The sequence below is a fragment of the Cervus elaphus genome, chromosome 18 (assembly GCF_910594005.1).
Source record: "Cervus elaphus chromosome 18, mCerEla1.1, whole genome shotgun sequence".
NCBI classification, from domain to species: domain Eukaryota; kingdom Metazoa; phylum Chordata; class Mammalia; order Artiodactyla; family Cervidae; genus Cervus; species Cervus elaphus.
Window position 1 is genome coordinate 103,902,320 of NC_057832.1, and position 16,150 is coordinate 103,918,469.

The 16,150-nt window shown below is 39.3% G+C and overlaps 1 protein-coding gene across 2 annotated transcripts in view; it reads left to right on the forward strand.

Annotated features, from left to right (window-relative positions):
* The window catches only part of EXOC4 (exocyst complex component 4), an 811,527-nt gene that overhangs the window by 746,712 nt on the left and 48,665 nt on the right, over positions 1-16,150 (forward strand). For both annotated transcript variants that reach the window (XM_043871686.1, XM_043871687.1), the window contains exons 16-17: positions 4,902-5,080; positions 7,859-8,018. In XM_043871686.1, coding sequence (XP_043727621.1) covers positions 4,902-5,080; positions 7,859-8,018 — 339 coding nt within the window. The remainder of the gene's footprint in view (positions 1-4,901; positions 5,081-7,858; positions 8,019-16,150) is intronic.

Genomic DNA, 16,150 nt, shown 5'->3' on the forward strand with positions numbered 1-16,150 from the left:
ATATTTGCAGAAAAAAATATTAATGCCAAAGTCATGTTAAGGTCAGCAACAACGTGCCAGAACTCCAAAAGAAAAAGCCCACTTTTTCTGAACTTGATATTTGCCAATGACTATTTTAAATTCTTTTTCATCTTTGATCATTTGGAGAGAGGAAGATGGTGCCTTAAAATAGTTTTTCTCTCTCCTTTCTGCCATTCACTTTGGTATCTCATGAAAGTGTTAGTCACTCAGTCATATCTGACTCTTTGTGACCCCACGGACTGTAGCCCACCAGGCTCTTCTGTCCATGGGTTTTTCCAGGCCAGAATACTGGAGTGGGTTGCCATGGCCTTCCCCAAGGGATCTTCCTGACCAAGGACTTGAACCCTGGTCTCCTGCATTGTAGGCAGGTTCTTTACTGTCTGAACCACTAGGGAAGTCCAGCATCTCATAAACACCTCCAATTCATGGTAATTTCCTAAGCAGTCTCTACTTCTAGTTTCTATCATTCTCTACCACTAATTTACTCTTTATACTGTGCCGAATCATCTTGCCAAAACTCATATCTGATTATATTGTTTGACCTCTTAAAATCCTGTTTAGATGACCTCACTCCTATGCCGACCTGGTCCCTGACCATCTCCCCAAGCTCACCTCATGCCTCTGTCATGTCATCTCTATGTACTGAAAGGAACTTCTGGTCACTCCTTAAAATCGTCCTCCATTCACACCCTCATGCCGTTGCACAGGGGTCTTCCCATTGTCTGAGGCGTGCAAGCGTGCTCAGTCACTCAGTCATGTCCGACTCTTTTCAACCCCGTGGACCATAGCCTGCCAGTCTCGTCTGTCCATGGGATTTTCCCAGCAAGAATACTGGAGTGGGTTGCCATTTCCTTCTCCGGGAGATCTTGTCAACCCAGGGGTGGACTCCAGGTCTCCTGCATTGGCAGGCAAATTCTTTACCACTGAGAGACCTGGGAAGCCTCATTGTCTGAGGTGGTAATGTCTATAGTTCATTGTAAAAGTATTTTAGCGTTGATGACTTGACTTTATTTTCAACTAAGAGTTACTTAGTTTAAATTTCAACTGTGAAATAGCAATCAATTTCCCTAGGCATGAATCCCACTTCAGGGTTGGTCAATTTTCATTTTATCAAAAATGTCTCCTTCTGGAAGGACTGTAACTGGTGCAGTTACTGGTATCCTGATCAAAACCATACACTTCAATAATTAGCATATGAATGTCAGAATGAGTTTTTACTGGCAAAATTAATCTTTAGTTTTTAGTAACTGTTAAAGTGATCACCTATCATAAAAACGCACTGATAGTCAAGATATTTGGATTTCCCTAAATGAACAGATTCTAAAAATATAGCACATCCTATGCAAAACTTACTTTAAAATGGTTCATACATCTAAGTGTAAAATTTCAAACTGTAAAAATCCTAGAAGAAAATATAAGAAGAAATCTTTGTAACTTTGATTGGGCAAAGTTTTCTTAAAGCTAACCCCTAGAGTATCATCCATAAAGGAAAAAAATGATTAAATTGAATTTTATCAAAATTTAAAATTGTTCTTTGAAAGACATTGTTAAGATGAAAAGACAAGCCAAAGCTTGGGAAGAAATACTTACAAAATGCATGTCTGATAACTTGCTACGCTGGTGGCTCAGATGGTAAAAAATCTGCCTGCAATGCAGGAGACCCAGGTTTGATCCCTGGGTCTGGAGAAGGGAATGGCAACCCACTCCAGTATTCTTGCCTAGAGAACTCCATGGACAGAGGAGCCTGATGGGCTACAGTTCATAGGGTCACAAAGTCATACACAACTGAGTGACTAATATTTTCTTTTCAGCCTATATAAAAAACCCTCAATACTTAATAATAAGAAAATAAATAGCTCAACAAAAAAAAATTAGGCAAATGATATGAATACAAAGATGTATGGATGGCAAATAAACATATGAAAATGTATCCAACATCATTAGTCACTGCTACTGCTGCTGCTAAGTCGTTTCAGTCGTGTCCGACTCTGTGCGACCTCATAGACGGCAGCCCACCAGGCTCTCCCATCCCTGGGATTCTCCAGGCAAGAACACTGGAATGGGTTGCCATTTCCTTCTCCAATGCATGAAAGTGAAAAGTGAAAGTGAAGTCATTCAGTCATGTCTGACTCTTAGCGACCCCATGGACTGCGGCCTACCAGGCTCCTCCAACCATGGGATCTTCCAGGCAAGAGTACTGGAGTGGGTTGCCATTGCCTTCTCCCATTAGTCACTAGTAAAATGCAAATTAAAGCCCCAGTGAGACACCACTGTACATCTATTAAAATGACTAAAAAAAAAAATTTTTTTTTTTAAACTGACGACACTTGAGGGCAGTATAGAGGAAATAAGCTAGACGAAGAAAGACAACTACTGCATGGCATCACTCTATGTCAAACCTTTTTTTAGGAAATCACAGAAACAGAATAGAGAAGTGGTGGCTAGAGGATGAGAGAAATAGAAAGTGGTTGGTAAAAGGCTACAAATTTCAGCTGTAAAATAAATAAGGTCTGAGGATCTAATGCAAACCAGAATGACTGCACTTGATAACACTGTACTGTATAATTGAAATTTGCTGACAGAGTAGTACTCAAGTGTTCTCATTTTTTTAAAAAAAAGAAAGGATAAATATGTGACGTGATGGATGTATTAATTACCTAGATGAAAGGAATCCTTTCACAGTGTACACATACATCAAGTTGCCATGATGTACACTAAATATCTTATAATCATTTAATGCCAGTTACACCTCCACAAAGCTTAAGTTTTGATAAAAATTTAAAAAAGCTAACAACAAAAAGTGCTGGTGAGAATGCAGAGTGACAGGAACTCTTGTACATTGCTAGTAGGAAAGCAAAATGGCACAGCTCCTTTGGAAAACATTTTGGTGGTTTCTTACAAAATTAAATGTACACTTACCATATGATGCGGGGGCAGGAGGAGAAGGGGACGACAGAGGATGAGATGGCTGGATGGCATCACCGACTCGATGGACATGTGTTTGAGTAAACTCTGGGAGTTTGTGATGGATAGGGAGGCCTGGCGTGCTGCGATTCATGGGGTCGCAAAGAGTCGGACGCAACTGAGCGACTGAACTGAACTGAACTGAACCATATGATGCAGCAATCCTACTTCTAGATATTTACCCAAGAAAAAGAGAAAATTATATTTACACAAAAACCTATACGTGAAGCTGCTTAATTCATAATCACTGCAAACAAGAAACAACCCTGATGTCAGCTGGTGATGGTTGCATCATGGCACATTCATAGGTGGGAGGTCACGCAGCAATAACAAGGAATGGACAGCAACATAGGTAAATCTCAGATGTTTGAGGCAGACTGAAGGACACTAAACCCCAAAGGCTACATGCTATATAATTGCATTTATATGGCTTTCCAGAAGAGACGAAACTGTGGGGACAGAAAATAGATTTGTAGTTGCAAGAGCCTTGGGGTATAAGTAGGGATTGACTTCACGGTGGCACAATGGAGTTCTGGAAGTGATGGAATTGTTCTATAATTTGATTATGGTTATGCTTATACAACTGATTGCATTTTTCAAAACTCATAAAACTGTACACCAGAAAGGTGAATTTACTGTTTGTAAACTGTCTGTCACCAAGATGATGATGAAGCCTGTGGTTGCATTATTAGGGATGATGCTCAAGGCTGTGGCCATTTGTTTAGGCATATTCTCGTTACCCGATGCCAGCTCCAAGCATAACAGAATCCCGACTCTGGATTATCATCCTGTCTACTTCTAGTGAACCTTTCCTGTCAAGAGCAGACAGAATACATAAAACAGTCCCTAAACTTACAGAACCTGTTTGATCTATACCTGCCAGGGGGTGGGGGAGGGATGGGGTGGTTGTATGTTTGTTTTTAGTAAATACCTGTATGTGTGGTAGAACAATCTGGCCTGAAATGTGCTTTCATTGCAGCTTAATAGAAAGGTTATGGAGTAGCCAATCCTTCCCCGGCTCAGACTTCCTTGACAGTTAGTGATATCTACCAAAAAGAACCTAAGAGTTGCGCATGTTCAGACTGACTGATTTCAACATAGGAATGCGCTGTTTCCTCAAGCTCACTCAGATGTGTCTTCTAAGACAAGTATCACCTCCTGTCCTGAACCTTTCCTAATACCCTCTGCACACTCCCATGACACCTGGGTACACGTGCTTCTGAGTAAAAAACCATCCTCTTTTGGTTGTTTTTTCTTGGTTGTCCCCATTAAGCCATGGCGTCTTTAATGGCACAAACTGTGTCCTGTATTTTCACACCTTCTAACAGATTCACACATGTTCAGTAAGCATTTTGCTTAAGTAATAGAGTAACAGTAATAAATATAATAATAGTGCTACATCCTGTGCCTTTCTATGTAGTGGTTCCTCAAAGCACCCTAGGAGGCATGTGTTGTTATCATCCCCATTTCACAGATAAGATAACTGAGGTGCGGAGAGATTAAAAAGTAACTTGCCTAAAGTCACACAGCTAGCAAATGGCAATGGAAACCAAAGCTTCAGAGATCTGTGACCTCTGCCTCTCATTTTCACTGCAACAGTGTTCCTTGAAAGAGATAATACTTTTCACTCTGTGCAAGCAACCTGTCACCGGCAAGATTTTTTTCTTATCTATTCATCACCCCCCAATGTGTGGATTAAACAAGGGAGGATCACAGAAGCTGACCTACTCAAGATCACTCAATTTTTCTATAAGATAACTAAGATAGCTTTCTGGTGAATAGGGGGAAGGATACATAAAAATTTAAAGGGCCACTGCTGTCTTAAATATTTGGGTGCTCTGTCACAAGAAGAGGGTTATTTTCATCAGGAAGAATCATTACTAACTTCTTTCCCCGTCTCTCTCTCTCTCTTCCAGAGTTCACTGTTTCCACTATCTCATCCCTCTTGCGAAGGAGGGGAACTACGCCATTGTCGCGAATGTGGAAAGTATGGATTATGACCCTCTGGTGGTGAAGCTGAACAAAGATATCAGCGCCATTGAAGAAGCCATGAGTGCCAGCCTCCAGCAGCACAAGTTCCAGTACATATTTGAAGGTCAGACCCTGCCCCTGTCCCTGAGAGTTTGGGAGGAGAGAAGGGTGAAGGTTTTCCTGATTTTCTCTATTACTAAAGCTCAAAACTTGTAGAAAAAGGTTTCTGATTTTTTTCTGTTTGTTTTTTGCTTTTTGGATTAAAGCAGCAATACCTAGCCTCTCTGTGTATGGCTAGGTAGGCAACAATATGGCTGCCATCTGCTCCTTCTTGATGAGGAGATTTAATCCAAGATGAGGCAGATGGCGGCCTGGCTGCCTCCTTGACACACCACTCATGAGAGCTGGGTAAGTGTGTGGAGTGGACCACAGATTAACTCAAGAGGAGCTCATAAAGGAAAAAGAAACACACGCAATAAGGAGAGGACCCTGAGAGATCCCCTAATTGGCTAAAATTATCACTGGAAGGGGAAGTTTTCTTTCAGAGAATGAATTCTTGTCTGAAGAGAAAACAGAAACCGCTGGTGAGCAGCAGTTCTGAGAAGTCTACATCCATAAATGCCTTCAGAGTCAAGGAAGCAAGGAAGGGTGTGAACAACAGCACTATCCAAAGGTGTTTGCCTTCAACATTTAAAAAATGAGCGGCCAGCCAAATCATTTGTGTGATGAATTCCTCCAAAATACCATTTTTTAAGACTTCCAATTATACCCCCTTTTTTCTTGTTTTGGTTGGTTTGTACATAGACCCCAGGGCCAAAAGTATCTATGATGTCTCACAGAATTGAGCCAATATTACTTAAACTAAGTACGAAGGTACTTAGTGCAAAGGATTGTGGCAGTCTGAAGATGGAAAGAAAGTGTCAATGCCTGACCATGTCTTGCTTTCTGAAATGATTCTGTTCTAGCAAATGCAGGACCCACCCCCACCCCCCAAAAAATCCTATTTTCCCATTAAATTATGTTGTAGTGATGAAGATGTGTTCTGAAAGGGAATATTCCTGAAAGACTTTAGCCAGACGTATAAGTGATAAAAAAAAAAAAAGGCTCGTCAGCCCCATGACTCTGTGTGCTGGGGGCTGAAGTCATACTTTCTATCTTTTGACACTGGCTCTTCCAAGTCCCACATATCACCATTCACATCCCAGAGTTTTCCTCTCATTTGGACCAGATACTTCTTGACAGCTAATCCTTCTGGGAAACAATAGAGATATAATCCTCAGACACAGAAGAGATTTTAACTAAAAAAAAAAAAAAATCATAAATTGGAAATTTCCTATTTAAAAAGCTGGCTATCCCCCTGTCATATCACTTTCTAAATTCAAGGGCATGTTATTGAATTTCCCAAGTGGAGGAGGCGACAGCTGTCTCGGTCTTCTTGATGTGGCAAGGAGAAATATTTTATTATTTTTTTAAGGAGTGTACTTAATCACAGATATTGTTTAAAATTCCTGGTGTATAGTGATAATACAAAGCAGACCAACATTCAGTTGGTTTATTATTATAATTTATCATGCTTAATTATTATATACATTTATTTCTGTAATCTGCTTTTTATTCTCTATAACCAGTGTACTTAGGGCAGACCATCCTAAACCACTGCAGAACAAAATTCTGCCTGAAATTATGGGCTCAAGGGCATCATAGCAAAAGAACCTACAGAGATTTTTCACATAAATTGTCTAGCTTTAAATGTAAAATCCGTGTGTGTGTTTCTGTTCCTTTGAGTGAAAAGCTTTTTACTTCACCTTAGAAGAGTAGCTTATTTGTCATCTTGAAGCAACATTGGGTGAGTGTAGCTGAAGCAAGAGATGATGCCTTCTGTCCTTTTCCTCCATGTATCCTAATCAAGGGAAAACTTGTTTTGAAGACAGAAGGAGCCTTTGAACCTGAAGTTACACCCTGAGACAAAAATAGTAGACTATTCTCAACTAGTCAGACTAAATTTCTGGGAAAATACCTTGCCAGAGTCCAACTTTGTAAGAATGCGGGAAGAAGGAGGAAGAGAGGTTTACTTAGTTCCAAGTATTTAGAATTAAAATCTAACTTCTAAAAATGGTAACCCACATGTTCCTTGGCTTGTTCTGAACCAACATTCCTCAACTTCATTACCTAAGATAACCTGAAATGGGATCTCCTAGTTTGTTGACATCCTAACCAGCAATTTGTCGAGTTTCACAGACCTTAAGACTTTGGCAATGAGAACAAATCACTTAACGACACCCTGAAAACTACACAGGAGTCTTGTGGGAACTCAGCAGTCAATGTATGATCTGCTTTGTCTCTAATTACATTCTCTCCCCTTACTCCTTTAGAAATATACCCCATTATCAGTGTTGAGCTATGTTAGCATTAATGCCAAGAGTCCAATTTCCTATTGATTTGTTTTTATTTACATAGGTTCCCAATCAACTTTTGAGCCAAAAGTACAACCCCCACCTGTTTTGTAGGAGGAAAAGGAAGCTAAACAGATGATAGTATTTACATGTGGTGTTCTCTGCTTTAAAATAACTCAACAGGAAAAACAAGTTTTATGCAGTAATGTAAAACAATCTAGCATATACTCTTAAGCCTTGGCATGTGGCTTTAGCTGTATATGGCAGTGCAGAAACTGTGGATGTACCAGGTTTTTTCTCAGCATAAAGCCTCCCCACTTGTAACTCCTTGGGCAGTATTTAACTACTCCGAAATCATGGTAAGATCAGGTGGTCCAACCATCAGAGCTAAGTTTTCTTTGGTCATTTACAGTTTCTGAGGAGTAGAGAGAGGAATCCTGTGTGTCTGTTTCTTCAAGATGGCATTAATCTGTCCCCTCCCTCCCCATCGCCCCGTGCTGATCCCTCAGGCCTGGGACACCTGATCTCCTGCATCCTTATTAATGGGGCCCAGTACTTCCGGCGCATCAGTGAGTCTGGCATCAAGAAAATGTGCAGGAACATTTTTGTCCTGCAGCAGAATTTAACCAACATCACCATGTCACGGGAGGCAGACCTGGACTTCGCAAGGTAAGAGATGGTAGATTGGACTCAGTTCGTGTTCCAAAGCATTCTACCAAATCATTAATAAAAATGGATTCTTAATCATTAAAAAGCTAGTTTAAAACATGAAACAGAAGTGATGGATGTTAATTAAACTTATTGCAATGATCTTTTCACAATATATCCATATATTGAATTATTACACTGTACATCTGAAACTAATATGTCAATTATACCTCAGTTTTAGAAAAGGAAAAAAAATGGAACTAACAGATGTCCTTTGGTAATAGAGAAGTAAGTCTATAAAATTGTTGAATGTTCAATGACTGTAAAACAGGTAATTTTTCCTATTGTCTAACTTAAGTTCTTTTACTACAGAACTTCAGTAACTTTGTTTTCTAATTGTAAAAGTAATGTGTGCTCATTGCATAAAATATGTAACATGAAGTACAAAGAAGAATATAAACATTACTCATAAACTTTTAATCTAAAAATGCGATATTTTATATACTTTCTCCAGTTTTTATGCATGTGCTGTGTGTACAAGTGAGTCTCATTCATGGGCATGTGTATCATTTCTTTTTACAAAATTGTTAATGGGTTTTTTATTCATTTCATTTGTGTTTTCCTATATCATCAGTAACCTTTGAAAACATGGTTTTTCCCATATCCATTAATGTCCCTTGAAAATATTCTTTTTAATGCCTGAACAAATGTTTCATGGGGTAAGTAAGTCATAATTTATTTATCTGATTATTAATATTTGCAGATTTGTAGACACTGGGATTTTTTACATATTCTCTCATTATAAATAGTATGTATTGAATGTATTTTTACATGAATCTATTTCCTCATCTCTTCTCTCCCAATTGAAATCCATCCCCGCTTCTTCCTTTCTTTGGGGAGAAAATGGTTACTCATCACTCTCCATGCTATTCTTTCATGTAACTGAGGTTATTTTTTAAAAACAGCATTTGGACTTTCTCTTTTCAAGGTTTGCTGATCTCAGTTTTTAGGGTTTCCTTGTAATACTCTTTTTCAAATGTAAGAGTTAATCTTCTTCTCTCTTTATGTGGTCTCAACACTACCCATACCTTTCTTAAGTCAATGGATCTTTGGGGCTTTAATGAAAACTTTAGAAGTTTTGAAGAGAATGGATGACGATTATGGTGTTGTTGTTTTATTGCTGATTATACCTGGATGAATTTTTCCATGAACCCCTTTATGGCTGGGGAGTATTGTGTTTTTAATAGTCCAGCATGCTCCTGCCTATTATTTAAGTATTTCTGTGTCTTTTCACTTGACTTTTTGATTTCTGAAGAAGTTTAATAAAATTTGAAACAATTCTTGAGAAATTTCTGGGGATAATAATATGCTGTATCACTTTGACAGTTATTAAGACATCCATGCTAGGATCTTTGTCTTGAAATCACATAGCCATACATCTTCACTTCCAACCTTCTTCTCCAAGCTGTCACTCGTTTGTTCCATTGCTACCCTGTTGTTCTGCTTTTCTGTCCTCCTCCTCTATCATTTTCTTTCTGTTTGAGTGTGTGTGTTCCTTAAATTCCCTATCTTAAGCTAAATTCAGTGGAAAGTGTTCCTTGCTCAGATTAGGGAAACCAGGTGTGACTGAATGCTGCATTTATTTGGCCTCCCTTATGGGGAATGATCTCATTATTGAATTAGTCTATTCATAATAACATTGAAAATGGAAGTTAAGAACACAGAGGCCTGAGGGATACAGAGAAGCATTACTAATTCTCTGAGGAATATAATTCCTAAATTCAATCATCCTTTTTTAAATGATTTTTTTTTTTATTTTGCTGTAGTAAGTAAATTAACACAGCTTTTGACAGATACTATGGGGCCTGCACACATACTAATAACCCTAGCATCTGAATAATGAAATGATGACTGGGCAGTATTGAGGTTGACATTGATGGGCCGTGTACCAGCAAAGCATTTCTTCAGTGAGGCCATGCCTGTCACGGTTGGATTTGGGAGTGATATCCGAGGAAGTGGTTATAAGCTAAGAGATGACCACTTGGGAGAGGTACTGCTCTTATTACTCTTCATGGATTTTGAGAGGAGATAGGCTAGCCCAAGTATATAGCATTAGATGATTCAGTCGTGATCACAGTTCAGAAAGACACATCTTTACTAGACTTGTAAGCTCCAGGAAGCCTAGATTCTCTGCTTCCTCGGTGTGTAAACCAGAGTAAGTGCTCACTTTCTATACTGGATGAATGACTAGGTATCAAACCAAGGCTTCTTTTTGTGGTAAGGAGCTTGGCCAATGCAAAGTCTAGTTTATCTTTAACATCCCAAACATTTTAACCAGCTGACGTGAGATCATTTTCTTATAGGCTGTTGAGAAACAGAGCATCTCCTTTGCAATTCATTCTTTCTAGAAAGTGTTACAAGAAAGAATACTACATCCCTAACTATTCATAGGCTCTTTCTCCTTCATTTTCTCTTGCTCTCCTACATACACATATACTAAACACACTTTCTAGCCTTGGTTGTTGTTTTTTTTTTTTATAGTTTTTTATAGTTATTTTTTGTTTGTTTTTTCTGTTCTTGATTTTGGTAGGGACAGGTTTTGTGAAATGGGCTCCATCAATTCTACTGAATGTGAAGGGATGTAAAATAAACATGAGTGATACCAAAATAGCCAGAAATAATAGACTGCAACAGTGTGTCTCAGCATTCCTTAAGCAATGTCTAATCAAGCATGGACAACATCTGTATTTCCAGCAAACCTTTCTAGGAATGTTATCTTCTAATGCAGTAATTAATCACTAGTTGCCATGTGTCAGAAAACTTACTTAAAAAGAAGTTGCAAGGCTCCTGTAGCTTTTCACTTTCATAGCCTTCCTAGCCAGTGGAAAATAGAACACTCTTCCACAATAAAGAAATGAGAAGATCTGGACTCATTCCATTTATGATAACTCTTCTGCTCAAGGTATTGTTAAGTTGTCTCTTTCTTTGTACACACCTTTGGTCCAACTGATCTCTAATAGGAATAAATCTTGAGTGAGCAAAGGCTCAAAATAATCTATAAAATGACCAGAACTGCTAAGAGACCCTGTCACCTATGGTAATGATCTCTGCTATGATTTTGACCCTTTTGACCCAACCGTTGATTTTCAAGCTCAAAAAGAGGCCTTGTCCTCGAAAATCACTACAGACTAGCTAGAAAGTGGAAGGCCTCTATGAGTGTGCTCTTTAGTTACCTTCATCAAAGATCATCTTACCCTGAACTTCATGTGCTTTGAAGCAACCCACTAGTCAGGAGTAAAAGGAGAGGTCTGAATGAGTACTTCCATCCCCAGGGTGAATCTGGCAGTCTTTATAGTTGAAGTGAAGCCATTGTTGGGGAAGAAAAAATCCCAGAATTTTCCTCCTAGTACTTCCATCCCTTCCCACATTTCCCTTTTGTATTGGTCTCTCTCATTACAGTTGCCTCTCTTTTCTCCTTTCTTTCTCCTGTTGCCTCTATTATCTCTCCTTGGTTCTGTGGTCTTTTTGGTTTTCTTTAGATCGCTCTCATTCCTTAATCTGGCACAGGTAAGGAAATGAAAGCTAGAGTTCAGGAAGTGGTGAGGCCCTAACCCACACGGAAGTGTCCTCATCTGTTCACTCATTCATTCAACAAATATTTACTGAGTGTGCATCCTCTCTAGGTCCTGCCCTTGTAGAATTTACATTGTTATGGGCAAGAGAGACAAACTAATAAACAAGTAAAATACAAAGTATGTCAGATGATGGTACGTGCTATGGTGCAAAATTAGATGTTAAGAAGAATAGAGTGTATTCAGATATAATGAAGGTAATTTGTGATTTTGAGTGTTTAGGGAAGTTCTTAATGAGATGGTAACATTTGAGGAAAGACCTAAAGGAAGAGTAGGTCATGTAAATATCTAGAGGAGCTTCTGAGGAAGGGAGCACTAGGAGCAGAGAACTAGAAAGAGGCATGTATTTAGCATTTAAAGAACAGAAGAAAGGCCAGTAAGGCTGAAGTAAATAAACAAGAAAAGAGTAAGAGATGAGTCAGAGATTTAATCAAAGAGGCTGAGATCTTGAAGACCAGTGTAACAACATTGGCCTTTACTTTGAGGTTCAAAGCTATTAGAAGAATTGGAACAGAAGAATGCCATGATCTGACTTATGTTATAAAAGAGTCACTCTGGCTGCTATGTGGAAAATAGATGATTTTCTATTTTTCCTGAGGAGGGGAAATTACAGACAAGGGCAAAAACAGAAGGATCTGTTAGAAAACTATTGCAATAATCTGGGTGAAAAATAGTGGTGATTCAAACCACAGTTGTAGCAATGGAGAGGATGAGAAATGGACAGATCAGGATATATTTTAAAAGTAGAGATAACAGGATTTGTTAAGGGATTGGAAGTGGCCCCAAGATTTTTGTTCTGAGAAATTCAAAGGATGGTATTTTCATTTATTGAAATGAAAATGAGCCAGGCGACAGGAAAGGCGGATTGAGTTGAGGGGGCAGGCAAATACAAAGAGGCTATCAAGAGTTTGGATTTAGAAGTATGAAATTTGAGATGCTGATTAGATGTCTAAATAGAGGTAAAGAAGAGAGACCTGGATACACAAATCTAGAGTTCAGGAAAGAGGTGGTTGTTGTCTCTCAGTCGTGTCTGACTCTTTATGACCCCATGGACTGCAGCATGCCAGGCTTCCACATCCTTCACTACCTCCTGGAGTTCACTCAAACTCACGTCCATTGAGTTGATAATGCCATCCAACCATTTCATCCTCTGTCTCCCCCTTCTCCTCCTGCCCTCACTCTTTCCCAGCATCATGGTCTTTTCCAGTGAATCCGCTCTTCTCATCAGGTGGCCCAAGTATTGGAGCTTCAGCTTCAGCATCAGTCCGTCCACTGAATATTCAGGACTGATCTCCTTTAGGATTAATTAGTTTGCTCTCCTTGCTGTCCAAGGGCCTCTCAAGAGTCTTCTCTAGCACCACAGTTTGAAAGCATCAATTATTCGGTGCTCAGGCTTCTTTATGGTCCAATCTCACATCTGTACGTGACTACTGGGAAAACCATGGTGTTGACTATACGGACCTTTGTTGGCAAAGTGATGTCTCTGCTTTTTCAGGAAAGACATATACGCTGGAAATGGGAGTTTGGGGTTCATTAGCTTATAAATGTGATGTTAAAGCCATGAGACAGAGTGAGAAGTGAGACTGCAATGAGAATGAGTAGAGCAGAAAGAAAGGCTGACCAAGAATTGGTCCTTGGGTCCTCCACTGCTTAGATGTTGGAATACTGGAAAAGAACCAGCAAGGGAACCTGAAAAGGACCAGCTTATAAAGTAGGAAAATAGCCAGGAGAGGTTTGTGTCCTAGAAGTGAAGAGAATGTTTGAAGAGGAGAGTGTCTTCATCTGTGTTAAATGCTGCCAGTAGGTTAAATGAGCTCAGGATAGAGAATCAGCCACAAGTAGACTTGATCAGATATCTGAAATGCTTTGGTTTGCATTCCTTTATCTGCCCTACAACTTACCTAGTGTAGCAACAAACTTGGAACATATTTAGGGAAGGCTGCTCACTCCTCAATTCCATGGTAGGGTCTGAAGCATTCAGGGCAAACAGAAGTGCAATTAGTGTGATTCTAGTGTGATATATGAAAGACCAAATTGGCAACCTCTTTTTTCTCATTGAAGAGTTTGAAGGAAAGCCCTGCTCTTCCCAGCATATGTACTCATCGACCTCCCATGATGAAGCAGAGTTGTGATCACTCTTAGAGAGGTACTAACCAATGGTGACTTCCCTGGTGGCTCAGATTATAAAGAATCCACCTGCCATATGGGAGACCTGGGTTCGATCCTTGGGTTGGGAAGATCCTTTGGAGGAGGGCATGACAATCCACTCCAGTATTCTTGCCTGGAGAATCCCCATGGACAGAGGAGTCTGGGGGGCTACAGTCCATGGGGTTGCAAAGAGTCAGATATGACTGAGTGACTAAGCAGAGCACCCAACTAAGTGAATTTGCTTTTAATAATGGCAGTCTCTGCTCCTAGGTGCCCCACCCCTCTTTAGCCCCAGTTCCTCTTCCAGAATCTCCAAGTTAGCTTTGAAGCTGTTCTGTACATGTTGACTTAACCAAGTCCTTTATCTCTTGTATATAGTACCCATACTATGGAGTGGGAACATCTACTCCACAGAAGACAACAGAAAAATCTTACTGACGAGAGTAAACCATTTGGTACCTGGTAACAAAAGGAGAAAAAAATCTTGCCTGAACTGCCTCCTCTGGACATAGGTTTATATGGAGAAGTACAGTACATCGTATTTGTTTGACTCAATAAGAGGTTGAATCAAGAAAGTGAAAAGACCACCAGTAGAATGGGAGAAAATATTTGGATATCACATAGCTCATAGGGATTTATATCCAGAATATATAGAACTCTTACAACTCAATAATACAAAAGCAAATAATCTTAATTAAAGATTAGGTAAAGATATCCCAGTAGCAATGTGCATACCTAGTACCCCAATCTGATTCTAAGTACTGTTCTTCTATAAAAGGAAGCAGGGCTCCTGAAGGAAACGACTGATTGCAGGACTGGAGCAGGAAATAGACAAGATGAGCCTGTAGTATTAATACTTTCTGAAGATCTCCTGGAAAAGGAAATAGCAACCCACCCCAGTATTCTTGCCTGGAAAATCCCGTGGACGTAGGAGCCTGGGCAGACCACAGTCTGTGGGGTTGCAAAGAGTCAGACATGACTGAGCGACTTCACTATAGCACCAGAAAGTAAGGAAGTACTGGACACACGCACACACATAACACAGGTGTCAAAGAGGCACAGGAACCAACGGGAATAGCTCCCAATGGCAAAGAGGGGACCATTTGAGCAACAGAATAAGCAAAGTACTGCTGAATATTAACCCAAACTATCAAGTCCATACTGATGTAAATGGTTGAATACAGTAATAAACAAGGAGGAAGAGAAAAATCTGTGCAGAGGCATTCCAGATAGATTATGAAGCTAATCTGAAGGTAGAGACCCACTTTTTAAGACTGTTGCACATAATGACTTCCCTCCAAAGAGTACATATGGAATGTGGGGGACTAACTTTATAGTGGAAAAACCTGACAAATAGTATTTCAGCCCCGTGATCAAGGTCAGCATCAATATGCGTAAATTGTGACCCATATAATAAAGAGAAAAAGTATCAAATAAGTTCCAGTACATGAAGATCCTGCAAAATACCCATCCAGTTCTCCTCAAAACTGTCAAGTTTATTAAAATCAAGGAAAATCTAGGAAGCTATAATAGCCGAGAGGAACCTAAGAAGACATAATAAGTACATGTGATGTGGTAAACTGGGTAGGATTCTGAAACAGAGAACAGACATTAGGTAAAAACTAAGGAAATGTGTTAAAAAAAAAAAAAAAAAAAAACTAAGGAAATGTGAATAAACTATGGACTTCAGTTAATAATGTATCAATATAGGTTCATCAGTTGTGCTAAATGTATCATACTAATGTAAGATGTTAAATTTGGGTATAAGTCAAACAGGAAATCTCTGTTCTAGTTCTATCTTCCCAATTTTTGTATTAGTCTAAAACTGTTGGGAAAAAATAAAATCTATTAATAAAAAACTGGGCAAAAAATTTTAATAAACATTTGTCTAACAAGACATATAGATGGCCAGTATACATATGAAAAGATGCTCAACACTATTTGTTACTAGGGAAATGCAAACCAAAATCACAATAAGATACCACACCACAGCTACTAGGATTACTATAATCAAAAAGACAATAGCAAGTGTTGGATTACTGTAAGCAAAAAGATAGACAATAGCAAGTGTTGGAGAGAATGTGGAGAAACTAGAATACTCATATCAGTACATTGCTGATGGGAATATAAAATGGTGCAACCGCTTTGGAAAACAATTCATAAATTCCTCAAAAAGTTAGCCATAGAGTTACTGTGTGTGTGTGTGTGTGTGCACGCATGCGCATGGGTGTGCTCAGTCGTGTCCATCTCTTTGGGACCTGATGGAATATAGCTCACCTAGGCTCCTCTGTTCATGGAATTTTCCAGGCAAGAATACTGGAGTGGGGGACTTCCCAGTAGTCTAGTGGCTAAGACTCTGTACTCTTAATGCAG